General features: G+C 46.1%; 1 protein-coding gene across 7 annotated transcripts; it reads left to right on the forward strand.

Moving 5' to 3' along the window:
- The first annotated feature begins 6623 nt into the window (after positions 1 to 6623).
- LOC139574719 (SLAIN motif-containing protein-like) lies at positions 6624 to 24424 on the forward strand. Of its 7 annotated transcripts, none has more exons than XM_071399545.1 (9): positions 6624 to 6865; positions 7436 to 8121; positions 14778 to 14932; positions 17912 to 18037; positions 19878 to 20018; positions 20343 to 20672; positions 20875 to 21018; positions 22823 to 23090; positions 23296 to 24424. In XM_071399545.1, exons 2-9 carry the CDS (start codon positions 7451 to 7453, stop codon positions 23360 to 23362), a joined length of 1902 nt encoding a protein of 633 aa, XP_071255646.1. In that variant the 5' UTR covers positions 6624 to 6865; positions 7436 to 7450; the 3' UTR covers positions 23363 to 24424. The 7 variants fall into 7 exon arrangements, with proteins under 7 accessions (XP_071255646.1, XP_071255648.1, XP_071255650.1 ...); XM_071399547.1 differs by having other exon boundaries at positions 20878 to 21018; XM_071399549.1 differs by having other exon boundaries at positions 14778 to 14917.
- Positions 24425 to 24549: the final 125 nt, after the last annotated feature.

Genomic DNA, 24549 nt, shown 5'->3' on the forward strand with positions numbered 1-24549 from the left:
ATGGGACTCCCAATCACGGCCGGTTGTGATACAGCCTGGATTCGAACCAGGGTGTCTGTCGTGACAACTCAAGCACTGAGATGCAGCGCCCTAGACTGCTGCGCCACTCGTGAGATTATAAGTACATTAGCTCAGTTGAATGTTCTGGGGTCTTCTTCTGCACAATTACACAACACTTCTTACAATTTATGCCACTGCAAAAAAAAGGGGAAGTCAAGATCGTGTTACTAACAGGTCTGCCTGTTCTTATAGTTGAGAAAGGAAGGAATCATGTCTAGGAATTTAGCAGAGGAGATTTAAAACAACTGCGTTCCACAATTGATCATGGATCATGCCTCCACTTGCCAGATCTTACAGATCTCTCCTATTGTGAAAGTGCACATACTGTGCCTTAAAAAGTATTCACACCCCTTGACTTTATCCAAATGTTGTTGTGTTGTAGCCTGAATTTAAAATAGATTAAATTGAGATGTTGTGTCACTGGCCTACACACTATACTCCATAATGTCAAAGTGCAATTACATTTTTACAAATGAATTAAAAATGAAAAGCTGAAATGTCGAGTCAATAAGTACTCAACCCCTTTGTTATGCCTTTTTATCCCTTTTTTACTCTCTGTTCTAGACGTTCTAGACGACCAATTCTCATAACTTTTAGCCGTACCCTTATCCTACTCCTCCTCTGTTCCTCTGGTGATATAGAGGTGAATCCAGGCCCTGCAGTGCCTAGCTCCACTCCTATTCCCCAGGCGCTCTCTTTTGATGACTTCTGTAACCGTAATAGCCTTGGTTTCATGCATGTTAACATTAGAAGCCTCCTCCCTAAGTTTGTTTTATTCACTGCTTTAGCACACTCTGCCAACCCGGATGTTTTAGCCGTGTCTGAATCCTGGCTTAGGATTCTGACATTTTCATCCCTAACTACAACATTTTCAGACAAGATAGAACGGCCAAAGGGGGCGGTGTTGCAATGTACTGCAAATATAGCCTGCAGAGTTCTGTCCAACTATTCAGGTCTGTTCTCAAACAATTTGAACTTCTAATTTTAAAAATCCACCTCTCTAAAAACAAGTCTCTCACCGTTGCCGCCTGCTATAGACCACCCTCTGCCCCCAGCTGTGCTCTGGATACCATATGTGAACTGATTGCCCCCCATCTATCTTCAGAGCTCGTGCTGCTAGGCGACCTAAACTGGAACATGCTTAACACCCCAGCCATCCTACAATCTAAGCTTGATGCCCTCAATCTCACACAAATTATCAATGAACCTACCAGGTACCACCCCAAAGCCGTAAACACGGGCACCCTCATAGATATCATCCTAACCAACTTGCCCTCTAAATACACCTCTGCTGTTTTCAACCAAGATCTCAGCGATCACTGCCTCATTGCCTGCATCCGTAATGGGTCAGCGGTCAAACGACCTCCACTCATGACTGTCAAACGCTCCCTGAAACACTTCAGCGAGCAGGCCTTTCTAATCGACCTGGCCGGGGTATCCTGGAAGGATATTGACCTCATTCCGTCAGTAGAGGATGCCTGGTTATTTTTTTTAGATGCCTTCCTCACCATCTTAAATAAACATGCCACATTCAAGAAATTTAGAACCAGGAACAGATATAGCCCTTGGTTCTCTCCAGACCTGACTGCCCTTAACCAACACAAAAACATCCTATGGCGTTCTGCATTAGCATCGAACAGCCCCCGTGATATGCAACTTTTCAGGGAAGCTAGAAACCAATATACACAGGCAGTTAGAAAAGGCTAGCTTTTTCAAGCAGAAATTTGCTCCCTGCAACACAAACTCAAAAAAGTTCTGGGACACTGTAAAGTCCATGGAGAATAGGAACATCTCCTCCCAGCTGCCCACTGCACTGAAGATAGGAAACACTGTCACCACCGACAAATTCACTATAATTGAGAATTTTAATAAGCATTTTTCTACGGCTGGCCATGCTTTCCACCTGGCTACCCCTACCCCGGTCAACAGCACTGCACCCCCCACAGCTACTCGCCCAAGCCTTCCCCATTTCTCCTTCTCCCAAATCCAGTCAGCTGATGTTCTGAAAGAGCTGCAAAATCTGGACCCCTACAAATCAGCCGGGCTAGATAATCTGGACCCTTTCTTTCTAAAATTATCTGCTGAAATTGTTGCCACCCCTATTACTAGCCTGTTCAACCTCTCTTTCGTGTCGTCTGAGATTCCCAAAGATTGGAAAGCAGCTGCGGTCATCCCCCTCTTCAAAGGGGGGGACACTCTTGACCCAAACTGCTACAGACCTATATCTACCCTACCCTGCCTTTCTAAGGTCTTCGAAAGCCAAGTCAACAAACAGATTACCGACCATTTCGAATCCCACCATACCTTCTCCGCTATGCAATCTGGTTTCAGAGCTGGTCATGGGGGTGCACCTCAGCCACACTCAAGGTCCTAAACGATATCTTAACCGCCATCGATAAGAAACAATACTGTGCAGCCGTATTCATTGACCTGGCCAAGGCTTTCGACTCTGTCAATCACCACATCCTCATCGGCAGACGCGACAGCCTTGGTTTCTCAAATGATTGCCTCGCCTGGTTCACCAACTACTTCTCTGATAGAGTTCAGTGTGTCAAATCGGAGGGTCTGTTGTCCGGGCCTCTGGCAGTCTCTATGGGGGTGCCACAGGGTTCAATTCTTGGACCGACTCTCTTCTCTGTATACATCAATGATGTCGCTCTTGCTGCTGGTGAGTCTCTGATCCACCTCTACGCAGACGACACCATTCTGTATACTTCTGGCCCTTCTTTGGACACTGTGTTAACAACCCTCCAGGCGAGCTTCAATGCCATAGAACTCTCCTTCCGTGGCCTCCAATTGCTCTTAAATACAAGTAAAACTAAATGCATGCTCTTCAACCGATCGCTGCCTGCACCTGCCCGCCTGTCCAACATCACTACTCTGGACGGCTCTGACTTAGAATATGTGGACAACTACAAATACCTAGGTGTCTGGTTAGACTGTAAACTCTCCTTCCAGACTCAGATCAAACATCTCCAATCCAAAGTTAAATCTAGAATTGGCTTCCTATTCCTCACTAGCTTTAAGCACCAGCTGTCAGAGCAGCTCATAGATTATGCACCTGTACATAGCCCATCTATAATTTAGCCCAAACAACTACCTCTTTCCCTACTGTATTTATTTATTTTGCTCCTTTGCACCCCATTATTTCTATCTCTACTTTGCACATTCTTCAACTGCAAATCAACCATTCCAGTGTTTTACTTGCTATATTGTATTTACTTCGCCACCATTGCCTTTTTTTGCCTTTACCTCCCTTATCTCACCTCACTTGCTCACATTCTATATAGACTTATTTTTCTACTGTATTATTGACTGTATGTTTGTTTTACTCCATGTGTAACTCTGTGTTGTTGTATGTGTCGAACTGCTTTGCTTTATCTTGGCCAGGTCGCAATTGTAAATGAGAACGTGTTCTCAACTTGCCTACCTGGTTAAATAAAGGTGAAATAAAAAAAATAAAAAATGCCAAGCCTAAATAAGTTCAGGAGGAAATATTTACACAACAAGTCAGATAATAAGTTGCATGGACTCACTCTGTGTGCAATATTAATGTTTAACATGATTCTTTAACCTCATCTCTGTACCCCAAACATATAATTATCTATAAGGTCCCTCAGTCCAGCAGTGAATTTCAAACACAAATTCAACTACAAAGACAAGGGAGGTTTTCCAATGCCTCACAAAGAAGGGCACATACTGGTAGATTGGTAAACAAAAAATAATTCAGAAATTGACTATCCCTTTGAGGATGGTGAAGTTATTAATTACACTGTGGATGGTGTAACAATACACCCAGTCACTACAAAGATACAGGCGTCCTTCCTAACAGTTCCCTGAGAGGAAGGAAACCGCTCAGGGATTTCACCATGAGGCCAATGGTGACTTTAAAACAATTACAGAGTTTAATGGCTGTGACAGGACAAAACTGAGGAGTGTGTGAATTTAAGTATGCTCTCTCTAATTCTCTCTTTCTCTCTTTCTTTCTCTCTCCCGGAGGACCTGAGCCCTAGGACCATGCCTCCGGACTACCTGGCATGATGACTCCTTGCTGTCCCCAGTCCACCTGGCCGTGCTACTGCTCCAGTTTCAACTGTTCTGCCTGCGGCTATGGAACCCTGACCTGTTCACCGGACGTGCTACCTGTCCCAGACCTGCTGTTTTCAACTCTCTAGAGACTGCAGGAGCGGTAGAGATACTCTTAATGATCGGCTATGAAAAGCCAACTGACATTTACTCCTGAGGTGCTGACTTGCTGCACCCTCGACAACTACTGTGATTATTATTATTTGACCATGCTGGTAATTTATGAACATTTGAACATCTTGGCCATGTTCTGTTATAATCTCCACCCGGCACAGCCAGAAGAGGACTGGCCACCCCTCATAGCCTGGTTCCTCTCTAGGTTTCTTCCTAGGTTTTGACCTTTCTATGGAGTTTTTCCTAGCCACCGTGCTTCTACACCTGCATTGCTTGCCGTTTGGGATTTTTGGCTGGGTTTCTGTACAGCACTTTGAGATATCAGCTGATGTAAGAAGGGCTATATAAATACATTTGATTTAATTTGATTTAGGAGTAACTAGAAAGTTGTAGTTACTCTACAACACTAACCTAATTGAAAGAGTGAAAAGAAGGAAGCCTGTACAGAATACAAATATTCAAAAACATGCAATAAGGCACTAAAGTTAAACTGCAAAAAATGTGGCAACGAAATTAACTTTATGTCCTGAATACAAAGCGTTATGTTTGGGGCAAATCCAATACAACACATCACTGAGTACCACTCTTCATATTTTCAAGCATGGTGGTCGCTGCATCATGTTATGGGTATGCTTGTCATCGGTGGGGACAAAGGAGTTGTTTAGGATAAAAAGAAACGGAAAAGAGTTAAGCACAGGCAAAATTCTAGAGCAAAACCTTTTTCAGTCTGCTTTCCAACAGACACTGGTAGCAACCCCTTTTAGCAGGACCATAGCCTAAAACACAAGGCCAAATATACACCGGAGTTGCTTACCAAGATGACGTTGGATGTTCCCGAGTGGCCTAGTCACAGTTTTGAATTAAATTGTCTTTTAAAATCTATGGCAATACTTGAAAATGGCTGTCTAGCAATGATCAACAACCAACTTGACAAGGCTTTAAGAATTTTTTAAAGAATAATGTGCAAATATTGTACAATCCAGGTGTGCAAAGCCCTTCGAGATTTACCCAGAGATACTCACAGCTGTAATCACTGCCAAATATGATTCTAACATGTATTTACTCAGGGGTGTGAATACTTATGTAAATTTGATATTTCTGTATTTCATGATCCCATATTTATGGTGGTTATCTAGCAACAATAAGACTTTTTTCTTTACTTTTGAACAGAAAAGTCCCCCCTCTCATCTTTACTTTGAATCCAGACCATAACAGCTCATATAGTGAAGAATAGGGTGGTGTACACACACAGTAACATGTGCTGAAGCCTACTTGTTAGTACATGTTCCCGAACCAGCAGAGTTATTATCAAACTAACACTCTCACAGGTTTCACCCAACCCAGTATTCTTCCACTAGATCAACAGCAGGTCTCTGCCCAGGGCTTGTTTCTGGTCGTAGGCTACTAACTCATATAGCTCTATTATCTACGGGTACAATTCAATAAGTGAAGCATGTTTATTACCATGAGAATCACCGTTGCAACAGAAGTAAGGGTTCTGCAGAATTTGAGCAATGATGGTATGTGTGGGTCTTGGCAAAGATAAAGAGAGGTGTTGCATCACAATACTACAGAGGAGTTATTTTCTTCAGTTAGTTTATCTTTCACAGCTCATGTAGTTTGTTATGTTGAAGACAGGTTATTTGGATAATTATAAGTATTGTAGTAGATTAGATGTCTTGGAATGTTTGGTGTTGTACTAGGTATGTAATCTACCATGAGAGTAAATTAGATGTCTTGGAATGTTTGGTGTGGTACTAGGTATGTAATTTACTCTCATGTTGACTGAAACTTTTGTGGCCAAAAAGTGTATAGTACTGATGACAGAGCTGCGTTAAGTACACCAGAAAGGAAACTGTACTGTACTGAGTCCAGTCGAAAAACGCTGTAATTATGGTGGCTCAGAAGGCGATTGATTACTCTATAGTGTGCTGCAAGTGTTTTGCAATTTGAAATAGTCACACCCAGAGCAATGTTTTTATTTATTTATTCTAAATACATGGCTCTGGTCATGCCCATATTGATCAGCACACACCTCGCCACACCCACCAAACGGGAGCAAACGTACCTCAAATGCTGTTGAAGAACGGTTCTCATCGTTTTGGGGAAACGTGTGGTTTCATTTCAAATCGTCACGCAACGTAGAAAACGTTGACGCGAACTCGACGCACCTCAGCTGTGACATTGGGTTAGTTTTTCTTTCCCCTTTTATTTGGTGACCTCTAGCGCATGAGAAGAGAACGACAGGTAATACCTGAAGTATCCTGTAGGTGGCACCAAATATCGTGTTAATGTCAGGTAGGGGGCGGGACCAATGCTCTGATTGGGTCAACTCGAGTCCCTCAAAGCTGGCAAAACATAGCTGCTTAGTTAGCTATCTTTACTAACTAGCCAGTTACAGGCTAACAGGGACATGGCTTAGCGTGGTTCGAGCAATTACATCGATAATCATATAGCTATATTTTTATTACATACATCTCATTTACTTCATTTACAAAAAAATCTTTGTAAACGTACTTGATTAACGCAAACTCGTGCGTTGGATTTATCAGGCTAATTCGAGCATTTCTTGACAACACGGCTCATCTCAACCGGTGAAGCCAAGGTAGGTTTGTTATGTTTAGCTAGCGCTTTAGCTTGGTGGCTGGCTAATCAACAGTTCTCTTGGAAATGCATCGATGTAAGGACAATGATCTATTGGCTTGCATGATAAATTATATAAATGCATGTGTTTTAACGTTAATTTGATCTAATTAGCTAGCAACAAATGGCAACTAGACGCTGCACTTATCTTTAGCTGTAAATGTTGGCGGCATTCAATGAAACTGAATGTGAGTGGGGGGAGATGCGGTTTGTGCCCGCTGTTAACCGACAATGTCAGCCTTCGAAGCTTCGGCCGTTATTTCTTTATTCATCATGGCAGCGTTATTAATTATAAACATGGGAGTTTGTTAGTTGATGTAGCCAGAAAATATATTCAACTGCCGTCTATGGCTTTTATTGGCATGTAAACGTAACGAAGTAACTAGCTATGGTCAAATTGATTAGTTATCCCACCACGATGAGCTTGCAGTTTGAGTGTTTGTTCGGATGATTGCTTATCTCAAAACAGTGGTTTGAATGGTTTGTTCCTTACGCGAGCTGCTGATCGAAACATTCGATTATCTTCCCCTAGCAGAACAGGAGCAACATGGTAGTTCCGGACAGCGCCGGTGAGGTCCAACCGGCAGGCAATGACTGTACCGGGGGTCTCATGAAGACGTCCCAGCCGAGCTACGAGGAGGAGCAGGAGCTAGCAGGGGTGGAGCTGGAAGAGGTACGTAAGCTCCAGGAGCTCATTCGAAGACTCGAGGTCCAGAATCAAACACTCCGCAACAGGGGAGGCAGTAAAAATCTACATCTCAGAGGAGCGACCACCACAAACAGTAACCTCACAACCAGTACCAACATCAATGAGAGAATCTCTTCCAGTGAAGAGGTGACCAACACCAACTCCCCTCTCAGGTTGGGGAGCAGTGGAAGTTGTGGAGCAGAACTAGGCAGCAGCAGCAGTGACGTGGAGCTGTCCCCTCCTCAGGACAGTAGTAGCAGTGAGGATATGTCCCCGCTCCCGGCAGCTAACCAGATAGAGGATGCGGATGGTGGACTGTGCGCAGGCTTTCTGACCCTGCCCTGCGGGAACGGACCAGGACCGGCGCAGACCCAGGGGCTAAGCCCAACCCCAGAGAGTCCCTCTCTGGACAGCTATGAGTCTGAGACTCTGGCGGAGAGCGACTCGGGGGTGGACCAGTTGGCCCTGGATGAGGTTGATGTTCTGGACCTATGGGAGGACCTTGCAGAGGTGGATGACGAGGACAGCTGGTAGGTACCATGGGGATAGGAGCGAGACAAAGGAAGCATCTGAAATTCCAACCTATTTCCTATATAGCTAATGCAGTACTTTAAACGGGGGCCTGCATAAGGCTCTGCTCAAAAGGAGTGCACTATATAGGGAATAGAGGGTCATTTCAGATTCAGTCAAATATCCTCTGCACTCTGTTTGGAAGGTCTCCTACCTTTTATTTTCTCTGCTCCGATCATAAAGGGTCTTAGTCAGCTTTTTAGTCTACGGTCCCTTCCTCATCTGCTGTGTATCTGCAGATTCTGCTCTGTTCAGATGAAACGTATTCCCAGTAGACACTAGACATGCATTCTGATCACTGCAGATGAAGGAGAGGAACACATGTAGACGTATCTTCACTAGTCTGCACCCCCACATGTTGGAGTGGAGACATCTGTTTACCACTGTCTCCAGGGGTCAGCGTGATGTCATACTGTGTGTGTGTGGGGGATGAGTTTGTGATCACACTCAGGATGATGGAAGGCCCTATAGCCAGATGAGTCATTATGTTACTGTTCTGTTGAACCTTTCAATCTCATAAGTATAGGGACTATGACTGTGACCTTTAGTCATACCAACGTCCCAAAAGGCACCCTATTCCCGTTATAGTGCACTACTTTTGACCAGGGCCCTAGTGCACTATGTAGGGAATAAGGTACTGTTTGGGACGTGGCCCTAGGTTGAAGGTGGGTCTCTGCTGTGGCAGTTGGCCTGGTTTCCGTGATACGCAGCAACCAGAGGAAAACATGCAGAAAATACATGCAGATTTGATGCAGCTGGGCTAGTAGGTCTTTAGATGGAAATATCTGTGCGCTGCTTCTGCCTTGGAAATGCTCGGCTTTGTGGGCTGTATAAAATGGGCACTGACAGGCAGTGCCTCTGATCACTGAATCTATGTGACTGGGAGAGAGAAAAGAGGGGTTAGTGTGGAGAGAGAGGATGGGTAGTGACTGAGAGGGAGACTGAAATGGACAGAGAGGGGGGGTGCCTTGCTCTAGAGGGAGAGGGGCCACTGTTGTCGCTGGGCGAGGGGCAGCCAGCCAACGTGATTTACTCTGGGCACTGTGTGTGTGCGCTCAGCAGCAATAGTGATTTTTCTCCTCTGACATGAATACCCAGAGAGGGAGGCTTGAGCTCAGAGCCAGAACTAGTGCAGCACAACTGGGCCTCTCAACGGCCGAGGAGACATGGGTCCTATTCACTAGGCACCCGACTGAATCAAATGGACTGAAACGTGTCCAATAAGAAAGGCACTTGTTTTCCATTTTTAAAGCATTTTGCTATGGTGTGCCCTAATACATACAGCCATTGGGCCCTAATATATACAGCCTTAATATAATGCATACATTTAGTCTCAAATAAATAAGGAAACATGTTTAAATAATGCAAAAACAGTGTTGGAGAAGAAAGTAAAAGTGCAATATGTGCCATGTAAAAAAGCTAATGTTTATGTTCCTTGCTCTGAACATGTGAACATATGAAAGCTGGTGGTTCCTTTTAACATGAGTCTTCAATATTCCCAGGTAAGAAGTTTTAGGTTGTAGTTATTATAGGAATTATCTGACTATTTCTCTCTCTACGATTTGTATTTCATATAACTTTGACTATTGGGTGTTCTTATAGGCACTACTATATTGCCAGCCTAATCTCGGAAGTTGATAGGCTTAAAGTCAAACAGCGCTGTGCTTCAAGCATTGCGAAAAGCTGCTGGCAAACGCAGGAAAGTGCGGTTTGAATGAATGCTTATGAGTCTGCTGCTGCCTACCACTGCTCAGTCAGGCTGCTCTATCAAATCATAGACTTAATTATAATATAATAAACACACAGAAATACGAGCCGTAGGTCATTAATATGGTCAAATCCGGAAGCTATCATTTCGAAAACAAAACGTTTATTCTTTCAGTGAAATACGGAACCGTTCTGTATTTTATTGAACGGGTGGCAACCCTAAATCTAAATATTGCTTTTACATTGCACAACCTTCAATGTTATGTCATAATTAAGTAAAATTCTGGCAAATTAATTATGGTCTTTGTTAGTAAGAAATGGTCTTCACACAGTTCGCAACGAGCCAGGCGGCCCAAACTGCTGCATATACCCTGACTCTGCTTGCACTGAACGCAAGAGAACTGACACAATTTCAGGCACTGCATTGATTATATGCAACGCAGGACAAGCTAGTTAAACTAGTAATATCATCAACCATGTGTAGTTAACTAGTGATTAGGTCAAGATTGATTGTTTTTTTACAAGATAAGTTTAATGTTAGCTAGCAACTTACCATGGCTCCTTGCTGCCTACACTCGTGTGACAGGTGGTCAGCCTGTCACGCAGTCTCCTCGTGGATTGCAATATAATCGGCATCCAAAAATGACGATTACCGATTGTTATGAAAACTTGATATCGGCCCTATTTAATCGGTCGACCTCTAGCCCTAATACATACAGCCATAGGCAGTCCAATAGCATGACTTGACTTATTGCGTCATACTTGGCAAAGTTCGTAAGTGTGTGTGTGTGATGAACCAAGGCTGCAGCATTTTCCACAGCCAGAGAAGTGGAAACAAGGCATTAGTGGTCCTTTGTTTATCCCACATTATTATAATAATTATTTGTAACTTTTTAACTAGGCAAATCAGTTAAGAAAAATTCTTATTTACAATGACGGCCAAACCCGGACGACGCTGGGCCAATTGCGCGCCGCCCTATTCGACTCCCAATCACGGCCAGATGTGATACAACCTGGATATGAACCAGGATGTCTGTAGTGACACCTCTTGCGCTGAGATGCAGAGTCTTAGACCGCTGAACCAGGATGTCTGTAGTGACACCTCTTGCGCTGAGATGCAGAGTCTTAGACCGCTGAACCATGCGGGAGTCCATGTATGGGCATAGTGCGCTACTCAGGGCTTCTACTACTGCTGGCTCAGTCGCTACTCAGGGCTTCTACTACTGCTGGCTCAGTCGCTGCTCAGGGCTTCTACTACTGCTGGCTCAGTCGCTGCTCAGGGCTTCTACTACTGCTGGCTCAGTCGCTGCTCAGGGCTTCTACTACTGCTGGCTCAGTCGCTGCTCAGGGCTTCTACTACTGCTGGCTCAGTCGCTACTCAGCGCTTCTACTACTGCTGGCTCAGTCGCTGCTCAGGGCTTCTACTACTGCTGGCTCTGTCGCTGCTCAGGGCTTCTACTACTGCTGGCTCAGTCGCTGCTCAGGGCTTCTACTACTGCTGGCTCAGTCGCTGCTCAGGGCTTCTACTACTGCTGGCTCAGTCGCTGCTCAGGGCTTCTACTACTGCTGGCTCAGTCGCTGCTCAGGGCTTCTACTACTGCTGGCTCAGTTGCTGCTCAGGGCTTCTACTACTGCTGGCTCAGTCGCTGCTCAGGGCTTCTACTACTGCTGGCTCAGTCGCTGCTCAGGGCTTCTACTACTGCTGGCTCAGTCGCTACTCAGGGCTTCTACTACTGCTGGCTCAGTCGCTGCTCAGGGCTTCTACTACTGCTGGCTCAGTCGCTACTCAGGGCTTCTACTACTGCTGGCTCAGTCGCTACTCAGGGCTTCTACTACTGCTGGCTCAGTCAGGATTTGCATCATTCAAATGATCATCTCACTCTCTTCAAATGAATGTCAACCCTGTACTGCTGTTGCTGTCTAGTCTGGGTTCTTCTGTGGTGTAGGAGGAGCTTGGCTTGTTTACCAGGATTGAATTAACAGGATTGGATTACCTCAATTTTTGTAATGGCAGACTGCTAATTCCAAGTGAGTCCATCTTCATTTAATTTCCCCTCTGTACGCCACAATGTTCATCTGGGCATGAGGCTTGTGTGTGTTTGCCAAGTTCAGGGTGTTTTAAAAATAAAAACGTATGCGTTTGTTTTAGCTGTCCCATTTTGTTACAGTATTGTCCGATACAAACGGGTACCATATTGTATTCCTGGTAGCTACTTTAGCAGCTGATCTGTGGATTAACAACCCAAAGCAGCAAAGCCTTGTTCTTTCTACCACATTATGAACCAGTCTGTATGAGCCCCAGGTGGTTACCACTACTACAACATTAAATAAATAATCTGCCCAGGCATGGACCCCTAAGCTGCTTTGGGCTGGTGGCTAGGGCTCAGGACTGAGTCGCAAGTGGCACCCTGTTCCCTTTATGATGCACTACTTTCCACCAGAACCCTATGGTTGTAGTGGACTACATAGTGAATAGGGTGCCATTTGGGCTAGAGGCTGGATGGCTGCTGCTGGGGCCTAAACTTATTTTTTTGGGGGGGGGTGGCTTAGGCTGCATGTGATCCATCATGGACCTTCTGCTTCTAAAAACATTTACTGAGAGGTATGGAGAATTCTGGTCATCTGTGGGGGTTGAGTCTAGAAGTAACCCGGCTGTGCAAGGAACAAGCCAAGAAATGGCACACAAGCTAAGGTGAACAAAAGTGTCCAATGTCCATGCATGAGCACTTTGTTTTGTGTGCAGATGATGGCCTGCCTACCAGTATTTATATTTAGCTCTATGTATAAATAACAACAACAAATGGTCCATTTACCAAATGATCTGCCCTTAGTGCCTCATCACTTCAACTGTAGCTCTGTGTATCAAATGATCTGCCCTTAGTGCCTCATCACTTCAACTGTAGCTCTGTGTATTAAATGATCTGCCCTTAGTGCCTCTACACTTCAACTGTAGCTCTGTGTATTAAATGATCTGCCCTTAGTGCCTCATCACTTCAACTGTAGCTCTGTGTACCAAATGATCTGCCTGTTAAACAACTGGCCTTGGTAACTAGGCCTACTACTTAGCATCAGCCACCGCTGGGCAGCTCTCCAATTACTAGAACAAAACTGTTCCAGGATCAAGTTCTCTGATTTTAGAGACCTGGCTGTCTATTGAAACATCTGTAGTGAGAGACCTGGCTGTCTATTGAAACATCTGTAGTGAGAGACCTGGCTGTCTACTGAAACATCTGTAGTGAGAGACCCGGCTGACTGCTGAAACATCTGTAGTGAGAGACCCGGCTGACTGCTGAAACATCTGTAGTGAGAGACCTGGCTGACTGCTGAAACATCTGTAGTGAGAGACCCGGCTGACTGCTGAAACATCTGTAGTGAGAGACCCGGCTGACTGCTGAAACATCTGTAGTGAGAGACCCGGCTGACTACTGAAACATCTGTAGTGCGAGACCTGGCTGTCTATTGAAACATCTGTAGTGAGAGACCCGGCTTTCTACTGAAACATCTGTAGTGAGAGACCCGGCTGACTACTGAAACATCTGTAGTGAGAGACCTGGCTGACTGCTGAAACATCTGTAGTGAGAGACCTGGCTGACTACTGTCTTCATTGTTGCTGGTCCCAGTGGGATAGAGGGCTTGTCTTTTGTGTTTGTCCAATGGGAAGATGAGCCCAAGTTGATTACTCAAAAACCAGTTAGCACAGCCAGGCCTCTTTTGTGTGTGTTTTGTGGCTCGAAGCATTCCCCCATGTGACCCGGATCAAACGTCCTAACGAACTTGGCAGTTTGCGCTGCACTTTTCAAGGAGACTTAAACACTCACTGCTACCTGACTTTACTTCACATGTACTCAAACTGTTAAAGCAATGCAAGACGATCAGGCCCAGCGCTGATGTGCAAGACGATCAGGCCCAGCGCTGATGTGCAAGGCGATCAGGCCCAGAGCTGATGTGCAAGGCGATCAGGCCCAGCGCTGATGTGCAAGGCGATCAGGCCCAGCGCTGATGTGCAAGGCGATCAGGCCCAGCGCTGATGTGCAAGGCGATCAGGCCCAGCGCTGATGTCAGTTGAGATCATCACCTTGCTGTGTAGGAGACTAGGCACATTGTCTACAGTAGGCTAGACTTGCTGTAGATGTGCCTATTTCAGACCACTCATGCAGTAGAAGGTAATGCATAGTGATTGCTGGGAGAGGACCGTACAGTAGAGCCCTCATTAGGAGATGGGGTCATGCACAGGCCACAGTGCTGCTGATATTGCTACTGTGGAAAGAAGAGGTAACACTGCCAGGTATGGGCTGAGCACAAACAGCACAGCTGTGGACTGTGGTTATTGCCCGGGAATCTGGGATAGGCTAGAATGGGCCGAACTAAATGGGTTGAGATGGAGTGGTGACCGTCTAGGATTGGATAAAAGGATGGTTCAGCCTATGGCAATGCCTTATGTATGTAACAAAGACATGCTGTATGTTGAAACACGTGGAGTCTATTTCTAGTAGTAGGTGATTAGTGGTATGAAGGATAACGAGTTTGTGTGGTTGTTCCACCAATGCGTAAGACTAGAAGACAGGCCTCCTGCAAACATTCCCACATAGTACAAGTTATTAAATGTGTAACTCGCAAGCCAGAGAACCATTAATGCTGTGTTCTTATCCCACTATTCTGCTGTTTGCTTGGCTGCAGGCAGGCTGGATGAACAGGCTTTGGGGCTTTGCAAAATGTAAATCTCTTTTCCTCTTTCTGTCCCTTCCTCTTGCTGTCTCGTGCTCTCCATCCACCACCTCCTTTCATTGCTGCATGCCCCATTATCCACCACATCTCTCCTCTCTCCCGGCCTCATCTTTCTCCTCCCTACCCTCTCTCTCTATCGCTTTCATATATATATATTTTTCTTCTCTCCCTCGTCTCTCTGCAGGTTGTATGTCTCCCCTAAGAAGCAGGTAGTTGCTGAGCCCAGGCCTGAGTCTCCTCTGAAGTGGTGTCGGAAGGTTCTGGACCACCCCAGCCCAGAGACGGAGGTGGCCTGTCGCACCCTGCTCAACCGTCTCGACCAGAGTACACACCTACCTAGTAACCTTGATAATAACCTTATAATGATCATATACCAACTCTAAAGTAACTATACTATAGTAACCACAGTCACCTTATACTAACCATGTAAAATAACCTTATAGTAATCCTATAATAACCATATACAACCTTTTGATAACCATAAAAAAACAACCTTACATTAACATTATAACAACCCTGTAGGAACACTTCTACAATAACCTTGCTTCCTGCCAGTGCCCAGTAACCCTATACCAACAGTACCAGTGCAAAGTAATGCTCCTGTCCAACACCCAATAACCTCATAACAAGCAATATACAAATAAGATGAGCTTGCCACTGACCAACAGTGAATGCAGTCATAACACATTACCTGAGGCAATAACCAGTACAGCCTCCTATCCAATAACGTTATGACTATAACTATTGTTCCCTGAAGGAGGGAAGCGAGGTACAACATACTATAGGGAGTCTCACTCCAGCGACTTCAGTTGAAGGATCTACAAACACGCCTGACATGGCCAATGAAATCTGCGACTCTCTGGAAGCCCCCTGTTCCACAGGTTATAAGTATGAGGCTTGGATTCAGTACTTGATTTTAATACCGCTGTTCACCGAGGCCAGAAACAGGCGGTGTGGCGCCAAACAGGTGTTGTACCTCGTTTCCCATCCTTCCGGGACAGTAGTTTATAGTCATAACGTTACGTTCCCTTTGTCAGTCAACTTTGGTACTATGGGGAAATATAATCACACCTCAACGTTATGGCGAGATCACAAGACAATTTTCTGTTCATAATGATGTAACAAAAGTTTTGTCAACCCATGAGAAGTTCTATAAATAGGAGTGGACGTATTGATTGATTGAAATCAGCTTTAATTGCTGGGGGTTTGATACGGCCCAGGCCTATACAGTAGCACACGGCTACTTACAGCAGATGTGCTCTAATTAAAGGTCATTGTAGAGTCTTACTGCCTCTGAGGCACTATGACACTACTGTCAACCGATCATCAATATGTCCACACCTACTGTATGTATAGAGTTTCTCTCAATCTCCACAAAACAACTTGTCGTGATTACGAGAAAATGTATGATCTTGGCATAACGAGGGAATGTTTTTATTCACGCGTCTTCTCTGGAATTAATGTTTGTGAGTGCAGATTTATTCGCGTCACGGTTGCGCCATTACTACAGTGAAAATGGCTTGCTTCTAGCCCAACCAGGTCAAAAGATCGGACCCATATTACCGCCGCAACATTTTAATCTTCCTATAGCGGATCGCCGGGACCGCATTTAACGTTCATAAACCATGTCTTGGGCCATTCTGAAACTACTTGCGCCGTTAACTATTTGTTTACACTTCGTTCAGTCATGTTACCTCGTTAGCTAGCTAACAACCTGGTTACTTTGCTAGTATACGCAAACATCTGGGGGCAAAGAAAGGAAGGGGTATATCTTCTTCAGGAGATCAATGATCATAGCGATGAATGACAAACCTGATGTTTTTAGAGACGGTGTACAATTGTCAATGTAATGCATCTCAATAGGGAAATTGTGATTTTTACACAATGTAGAAACCTAATAATCTACAAAATGACTTTGTAATTTCAATGACATGTATTCATATCGACATTTTTTGCTTTTATAATAAACTGTCTTAACGGTGTTACATGTTAGTTTCTAAGGCACGTGTGCTTCGAAAGTAGCTAGATTCTATATATGCCCCATATATGCTGCTCCCAATCCAAAAAATAAATAATCTGGTGCTCCTAAATTTCATGTAGTGCTCCTAATGTAGAGATTCCCTGCAACTCAGCCACCACCAGTAGTTTACCAGTGTTCGATCCAGCAGCACACCCCCATTCATTATTTATTTATCCGGTGTGCATCTGGTACTTCCTGCAGCTACTGAACTTCAACAACCAAGCCATTCACACCCGACCAGGGCCTGGCTCAATGACCACTTGATGTCATGGTGTAGAGGCTGGCAGTTGGGTTGGATTACCTTGCCCTGGGTCAGATAGCGAATACCTCTGTCTGTCAGGCCATGAAACTACCCACTTTAGAAGTGAGACGTTGACATGCACACCACCGTGCTGCTCATGTGTGGTACAGGAGATTACAGCCCCAGAGTTGACTTCATTGTAGAAAAGATCAAAGAACTCCTGCGCTCAATGTATTACATCAGCTACCCACTGGCACAGGCAGCCGGCGAAATAGGAAATCATTCACTAGGCTATAACCTACCCCATAGTTATGTTATATAAGTGTGATATTGGAGTTTCACCCTCCCACACTTGATGTGGCCAATGGCAAACAATACTGCTTCCTGGAGGAAGTAAATTAAATAAAAAAATATAGGAACCAGTGCCTTAGGAATAACGACCTACCATAGCCTCATTGCTACCTCTAGATCACCCTTATAGGCTACGAGAACAGTTTCACCCTCCCAAACTTGTGTTGTGGCCAACAATGACGCTGTGTGAAGTCGGTAAATAATATAGACACCATATTGTTAGCTCTTCATAAGTATTGCTATAGGACAGTAAGTTGTAAAACTCTTTTTGTGCAGGCACAGACATGGTCCCACCATAAGCTCTTGGGAACATCACCTGTCCTACTAAATACACAAAATCAATGCCTTTAGTTTGGACTCGCTCTTTTGCAACAGTTTTTTAAATGAACCAGCCACGGCCGACCATTTTGAAACGATGATGAAAGTTGTCATTTCTCTTTTGATCAGGAATTACTTTTAAAGTTCTTGTTCACTTCAGAATCAGTACCTAAAGAACTGGTAAAGGAATCCTGAGCACACACTTCCACCCGACGGGGTTTTATTTGTCTACAAGGTCACAGATTTTGGCCAAAAATTGAAGTAAACACTCTTTGCACGATACAGGTTGCCTTTTAAACGGTGCCGTGACTCTGTTTATGTAACTGTGTCTCCTCTCCTGTCTCCTCTCCTGTCTCCTCTCCTGTCTCCTCTCCTGTGTGCCTTTTAGCATCTCGCTGGAGGAACATCTACAGCAGCTCTGGTCAGACGAGGGAGGCTGGCTCCTCTGGCCTCCTCTCTCCTGGGTACCACAACAAATCCACTAACAAAATCCTACTAACCAGTGGTGGCTCAGGTATGCATGATATTAATACACCACGTGCTGCTTTACTTTCAGCTGCTCTCTCTCTCTCTCTAGTGTGTTTAACAGTGTTGGTGGAACTCAACATTAAAGTAGTATCAGATTAAAAATAACTTAAGTTAGACCGCTGTGCCACTCGGGAGGCTAGTCTAAGGCACTGCAGCGCTTGAGGCGTCACTACAGATCCGGGTTCAATCGCAGCCGACCTCAACCGGGAGACCCATTGTCCCAGCGTTGTCCGGGGAGGGATGTCCTTGTCCCATTGCGCTCTAGCGACTCCTGTGGCGGGCCGGATGTGCCTCCGCATGTGTGGTTCCCACTTAAGCATGGAGCTGTGATGGTGCTTTGCTGGTGACACTGTGTGATTTATTTAGAATTCAAGGCACACTTAACCAGCATGGCTACCACAGCATTCTGCAGCGATATGCCATCCCACCTGGTTTGCACTTAGTAGGACTATCACTTGTTTTTGCACAGGACAATGATTCAAAACACACCTACAGGCTGTGTAAGGGCTATTTGACCAAGAAGGAGAGTGATGGAGTGCTGCATCAGATGACCTGGCCTCCACAATCACCCAACCTCAACCCAATTGAGATGGTTTGGGATGAGTTGGTCTGCAGAGTGAAGGAAAAGCATCCAACAAGTGCTCAGCATATGTGGGAACTCCTTCAAGACTGTTGGAGAAGCATTCCAGGTGAAGCTGGTTGAGAGAATGCCAAGAGTGTGCAAAGCTGTCTTCAAGGTAAAGGGGGGTTACTTTGAAGAATCTAAAATAATATATTTTGATTTGTTTAAGACACACCCAAGTGATTTTGGAACTTCATGTTGAAAAACAATATTCCATGTATAAATAGAGTAATCTGGACACCTGGATCACCTTTTGAGATGTGCCTTTTGTTAAGTAAATCAGGTGATGAATGAGCTGAAAGGGAGACTGGAGTAGGACTTTAAAGTAACAGGTTTGTAACAAGTGTTTGTTTACAATGTTTGCTGTTTTTTCTGGAAAGTTTTCAAAGGGTTGTTCTCCTCAACTCAACGTAAAGGGTCAAAGGTTGGATGTATAGTGTATATTGGCCTTCTACAGCAACGATGCTGAATGGTATCTTATGTTATGCATTGATGATTATTTCACAACTAATGGCATTTACAGGCATGTTTTGCAGAGTGGTGTGGATATCAAATACTTTGGCCCTTAGCGGTACTGGGAAAACAAACGTTTTAACTTCTCAAGGTGTGGGTGGCACTATGTAAACCAACACAATGCTATTGTTATGATGAACACAGACTGTAAATAACACTCTTTGCATGAAATATGTAAATGCTTTGCTTGCTGGTGACCCCTCCTAATCCCATCTGTTATATAACCAAACACCCTGGATTATGTTGCCTCTTTTTCAGTTTGAATGAAGTGTGTGTGTGTGTTTCAGTTTGAATGAAGGGTGGGTGGGTGTGTGTGTCAGACGATGGCCTTGCTGATGCCTAGTAGAAACATCATGCTTCTAGCTGTCCTCAGCACTGTGTCTATACTAGTACAGTAGGACAGACAGGGAAGTCAGGACTTCTAAATATCTCTTCTCATAATGCAGGCCTGGTCCAGAAACAATTTCCTAGCTTTATAGTGTTCTCAGGTCTCCATACACAGAGATTATTACTGGACCAGTCTCTGACTTAGACTAATAAAGATAATTGACTACCGTATGGATAATGTATAGTTGCATGTCCTTGGTTTTCAGGTTGTATTATAGTCCTTATTTTTATCCCTCAAGGGGCTGTTGTGTGCGACTACTGTGGAGGATTATATCTAAATCATGGTGTGTTATTGTTTTTCCAGGCTACATGAGTATGTACTCTGCTCTGAGTTCCCAGTCGTCTATAGACAGTGAGCTGAGTACCTCAGACGACTCCATCACCATGGGTTACAAGCTACAGGACCTCACTGACGTCCAGATCATGGCCCGCCTACAGGAAGAGAGTGAGTGGTGTTATCTAGAATAATGACTGTGGTGATAATATATTTCAGGAAGAGGGTGAATGGTGTGTAGAATACTGTTAAGTCTCTAAAGGGTTACATTGTGCTTGTCAATATGCCACAGATAACTGATAAAGAAGAAGACCGTGAATATGCTCACTCTGTGGTAGTGTGCTTAGGGCAGGACTGTGTTTGTAGTGTGTGGGTGTGCATGTCTTTCAAAGTTATTGTCCATGTAGATACTAAATACACAAGCCCGTAGACGCTTGTTCTTCCATGTGTATGTCTGTGGCAGCGTCCAGGCCCTGTAACTCTCTGCCCTCTCAGGTCTGAGACAGGACTATGCCTCCAGCTCTGCCTCAGTGTCTCGTCGTAGTTCCTCTGCCTCCCTCCAGTCTCTACGTCGGGGTGGGACCTACAGCGACCAGGAGTTTGACACCTACAGCCTGGAGGATGAGGAGGATGAGTGCTGCTCTCTGCCCCAGCGACGCCTCCGCTACTCCCCCTCTCCCCTGGGCTCGCCCCGCTGCCTCTCCCCCTCCCCAGGCACCCAGGGCCAGGCAGAGTACAGCAGGCTAGGGGCCCCACGGCAACGCGCTCCACGTCGATCGCTACAGGGGCCCGGGCCCGAACTGCTAAAGTTTGCCAAGACCGAGGGTAGGTGGAGACTGGAGAGGAGTGTCCATGCATCACACACTAACCCGAAAACATAGCAGTACCTGTACAGTCAGAACTACATGGAATTGTCAGTCAGATGTACTCTGTATCGTTTGAAGACATGACTTCTAAATCGATTAGTTCTATAGAACGCAGTTTCAGTTCAGTCTTTCTCCAACTCAAACTGTGTGTGTGGTTCCAGAAGAGGTGAGGCACAGCATGCCTAACCTGGCCCCCCGCACCAGCCTGCGTTCCCTGGAGGCGGTCAGGAACAGCCGCAGCATGGAGGCTAACCTCCAGAGCTCTGGCAACCGCATATCTCACCTGCCCCACTCCCCCTCCTCAGGTAACCCTCACCTGGTCTGTACACCTGCCCCCTCAGGTAACCCTCACCTGGTCTGTACACCTGCCCCCTCAGGTAAGCCTCACCTGGTCTGTACACCTGCCCCCTCAGGTAACCCTCACCTGGTCTGTACACCTGCCCCCTCCTCAGGTAACCCTCACCTGGTCTGTACACCTGCCCCCTCCTCAGGTAACCCTCACCTGGTCTGTACACCTGCCCCCTCCTCAGGTAACCCTCACCTGGCCTGTAGACCTGCCCCCTCCTCAGGTAACCCTCACCTGGTCTGTACACCTGCCCCCTCCTCAGGTAACCCTCACCTGGTCTGTACACCTGCCCCCTCCTCAGGTAACCCTCACCTGGCCTGTAGACCTGCCCCCTCAGGTAACCCTCACCTGGTCTGTCCACCTGCCCCCTCCTCAGGTAACCCTCACCTGGCCTGTAGACCTGCCCCCTCCTCGGGTAACCCTCACCTGGTCTGTCCACCTGCCCCCTCCTCAGGTAACCCTCACCTGGTCTGTACACCTGCCCCCTCCTCAGGTAACCCTCACCTGGCCTGTACACCTGCCCCCTCCTCAGGTAACCCTCACCTGGTCTGTACACCTGCCCCCTCCTCAGGTAACCCTCACCTGGTCTGTACACCTGCCCCCTCCTCAGGTAACCCTCACCTGGCCTGTACACCTGCCCCCTCCTCAGGTAACCCTCACCTGGCCTGTACACCTGCCCCCTCCTCAGGTAACCCTCACCTGGCCTGTACACCTGCCCCCTCCTCAGGTAACCCTCACCTGGCCTGTACACCTGCCCCCTCCTCAGGTAACCCTCACCTGGCCTGTACACCTGCCCCCTCCTCAGGTAACCCTCACCTGGTCTGTACACCTGCCCCCTCCTCAGGTAACCCTCACCTGGTCTGTACACCTGCCCCCTCCTCAGGTAACCCTCACCTGGCCTGTACACCTGCCCCCTCCTCAGGTAACCCTCACCTGGCCTGTACACCTGCCCCCTCCTCAGGTAACCCTCACCTGGCCTGTACACCTGCCCCCTCCTCGGGTAACCCTCACCTGGTCTGTACACCTGCCCCCTCCTCAGGTAACCCTCACCTGGCCTGTACACCTGCCCCCTCCTCAGGTAACCCTCACCTGGCCTGTACACCTGCCCCCTCCTCGGGTAACCCTCACCTGGCCTGTACACCTGCCCCCTCCTCGGGTAACCCTCACCTGGTCTGTACACCTGCCCCCTCCTGTAACCCTCACCTGGCCTGTGCACCTGCCCCCTCAGGTAACCCTCACCTGGCCTGTCCACCTGCCCCCTCCTCGGGTAACCCTCACCTGGCCTGTGCACCTGCCCCACTCTCTCAAATAGAACTTGATACTGTGTACCCTATCCTGAGGCTCAGAGGGAGCCTCTCACATGTACCCTACTCCCCTCAGGTAACCCTTACCGGTACCTCGCCTGTCTCACAACTACCCCCCCCACCCCCCCTAAAATCACTAATATTCCTCTGGGTACAGGCATCTAGTCTACAACTCCTCCCTCTCCCTCATTACTGTCCCTCCCTCCCTGGTTATACACCTCCGTTCCACTAATAGTCCTCTGGGTACAGGCATCTAGTCTACAACTCTTTTCTGCCACAATTCCTGATGTCAAGTATACAGAGAATATGTGCTCTTCTCTCTCATTACCTGAATTGTACTGTCATCAGATCATTGGCATATGAACATGAAATAAGTGAGAAGACCACATGTGTACTACTTTGCAGTGTGGATAGCACTCTCCTAAACCCATCTCATCATGCCCATCACACCCTCCCCAGGTATGTCATCTAGTCGGATGCGAGGCAGTGGCCAGTCCCCTCTGTCCATGCGGGTCCCTGTCAAAGCCATGGGCTCCATGCCAGGGGCCCGCCAGCCCTCCAGGGGCCTGCCTGTAGTCCAGAGTGGACCCAATGGAGGGGTACGGAGGGTCCAGTCCCCAGGGCCTGCCAATGGGGGAGCCTACCCAGCTGGGAGAGCCTCTACTGGGGGTGGGAGGCAAGCAGCAGCCCCATCCTCCAGGGGAAGACTGGCCCAGACACCTAGAAGGTGATTGATTATTTAGACATACACATTCAGCATTATGACTTGGGATGATTACTTCTCATAAAGTGAGTTGATAGGAGTGTGATTTTTCAGTACAGTCACTCCGTTGGTTAAACCTGATTACTCCTTATCAGTGGCGGCCACAAACCGTTTGTATGGCACTCTTACAGCTATCAAGACTCATGTCATTGTTGTCTTTGTTTGTTAGGTCTATGGGGATGACTAGAATGAATGGCCCAATCTCAAATGAGTCGTGGAGAGACGGCTGCTACTGAGGCAACAAGGAAACTTCCTCCACCGCTCTCCTTTACCTCACATTTTAGTATAAACAACACCAACATTGTGTACTGACTCTGAACATACCCCTGTGGGCAACACCAACTTACTTGCCTCTGAACATACCTCTGTAGGCTGGACCACTGTAGATGAACAGACCTTCCTTGGCATGAAGAACCCTCTCACACCATGGATATACTGGAGAGAGACCGGATAGAGAGTGACTGAGCGCACAAACACACACCGTTCTTTCGCTCTAGGGACCTAGACAAAGCTTCCACAAAATGTTGTTTTTAACAAGTCAATTCCCGTCTATATTTTATGATAGTTGTTGAGAGAAGACTACGGGTTGTTTTTGATTTGTTTACGTTCTGTAGATGTACAAATGATTGAAGACCGTGGGTGGACTGTTCTATTGTGTGAAGTTGAACTCCTAACTGATATGAAGGCGATCTCATCTTGGGTGTTGCATGATGTTTCTGTTTAGTTTTCTCTCCTCTGAGGACAAAGAAGTTAGTTTGTTACATAATAGCCTTATCAATAGTAAGTCTGTTCTTCCAAGGAACAAACCCCATGTTGATGCGTGTGGGAAGGTTTTTTTGAATGTTTGTGAGTGATTGATTGTGATTTCTCCTATAATGATGTGTTGTCTATTTGTGTTTTGCCGAGTCTGACACAACGCAACATCTCTGGACCACACTGCCCTTCCATCAAGACCCCCTTAAGAAAAATAAAACATGTTATTGTTGGGTTAAATTCTTTTTGCCAAGGTGCATTTCTGATGCTGCAGCACTGTTTCTAAAAGCCAATAAAGTACGACTTGTAGTTGAGATACTGTATGCGTTGATTTACCACAGTTGTTTTTACTGCATATCGGTAGGTTAATCTGTTCTGGTTTTTGAATACCACTGTACTAATAAAATGAACTGTTTTATGCACGAAGCAAAGGCCTTATGCCTTTTCTAAGACAACCAGCTATGCACCCACATGCGGAGTGCCTCTTAAAATCAGGAACTGTAATGAAAACGAACAATAAAACCTACCCAGAACTTTAACGTTTACTTTGTTTCTCGTGCAGATGCTCTTCCTCTGTTCCGCATGCATGGACCATAGATCGATGTGCCGTAGGCTGGAACACATTCTGCTATATATAAAAAAAAAAAAATTGTGAATAAAACTCAGAACC

Source organism: Salvelinus alpinus, chromosome 4, assembly GCF_045679555.1.
Source record: "Salvelinus alpinus chromosome 4, SLU_Salpinus.1, whole genome shotgun sequence".
Taxonomy (NCBI): domain Eukaryota; kingdom Metazoa; phylum Chordata; class Actinopteri; order Salmoniformes; family Salmonidae; genus Salvelinus; species Salvelinus alpinus.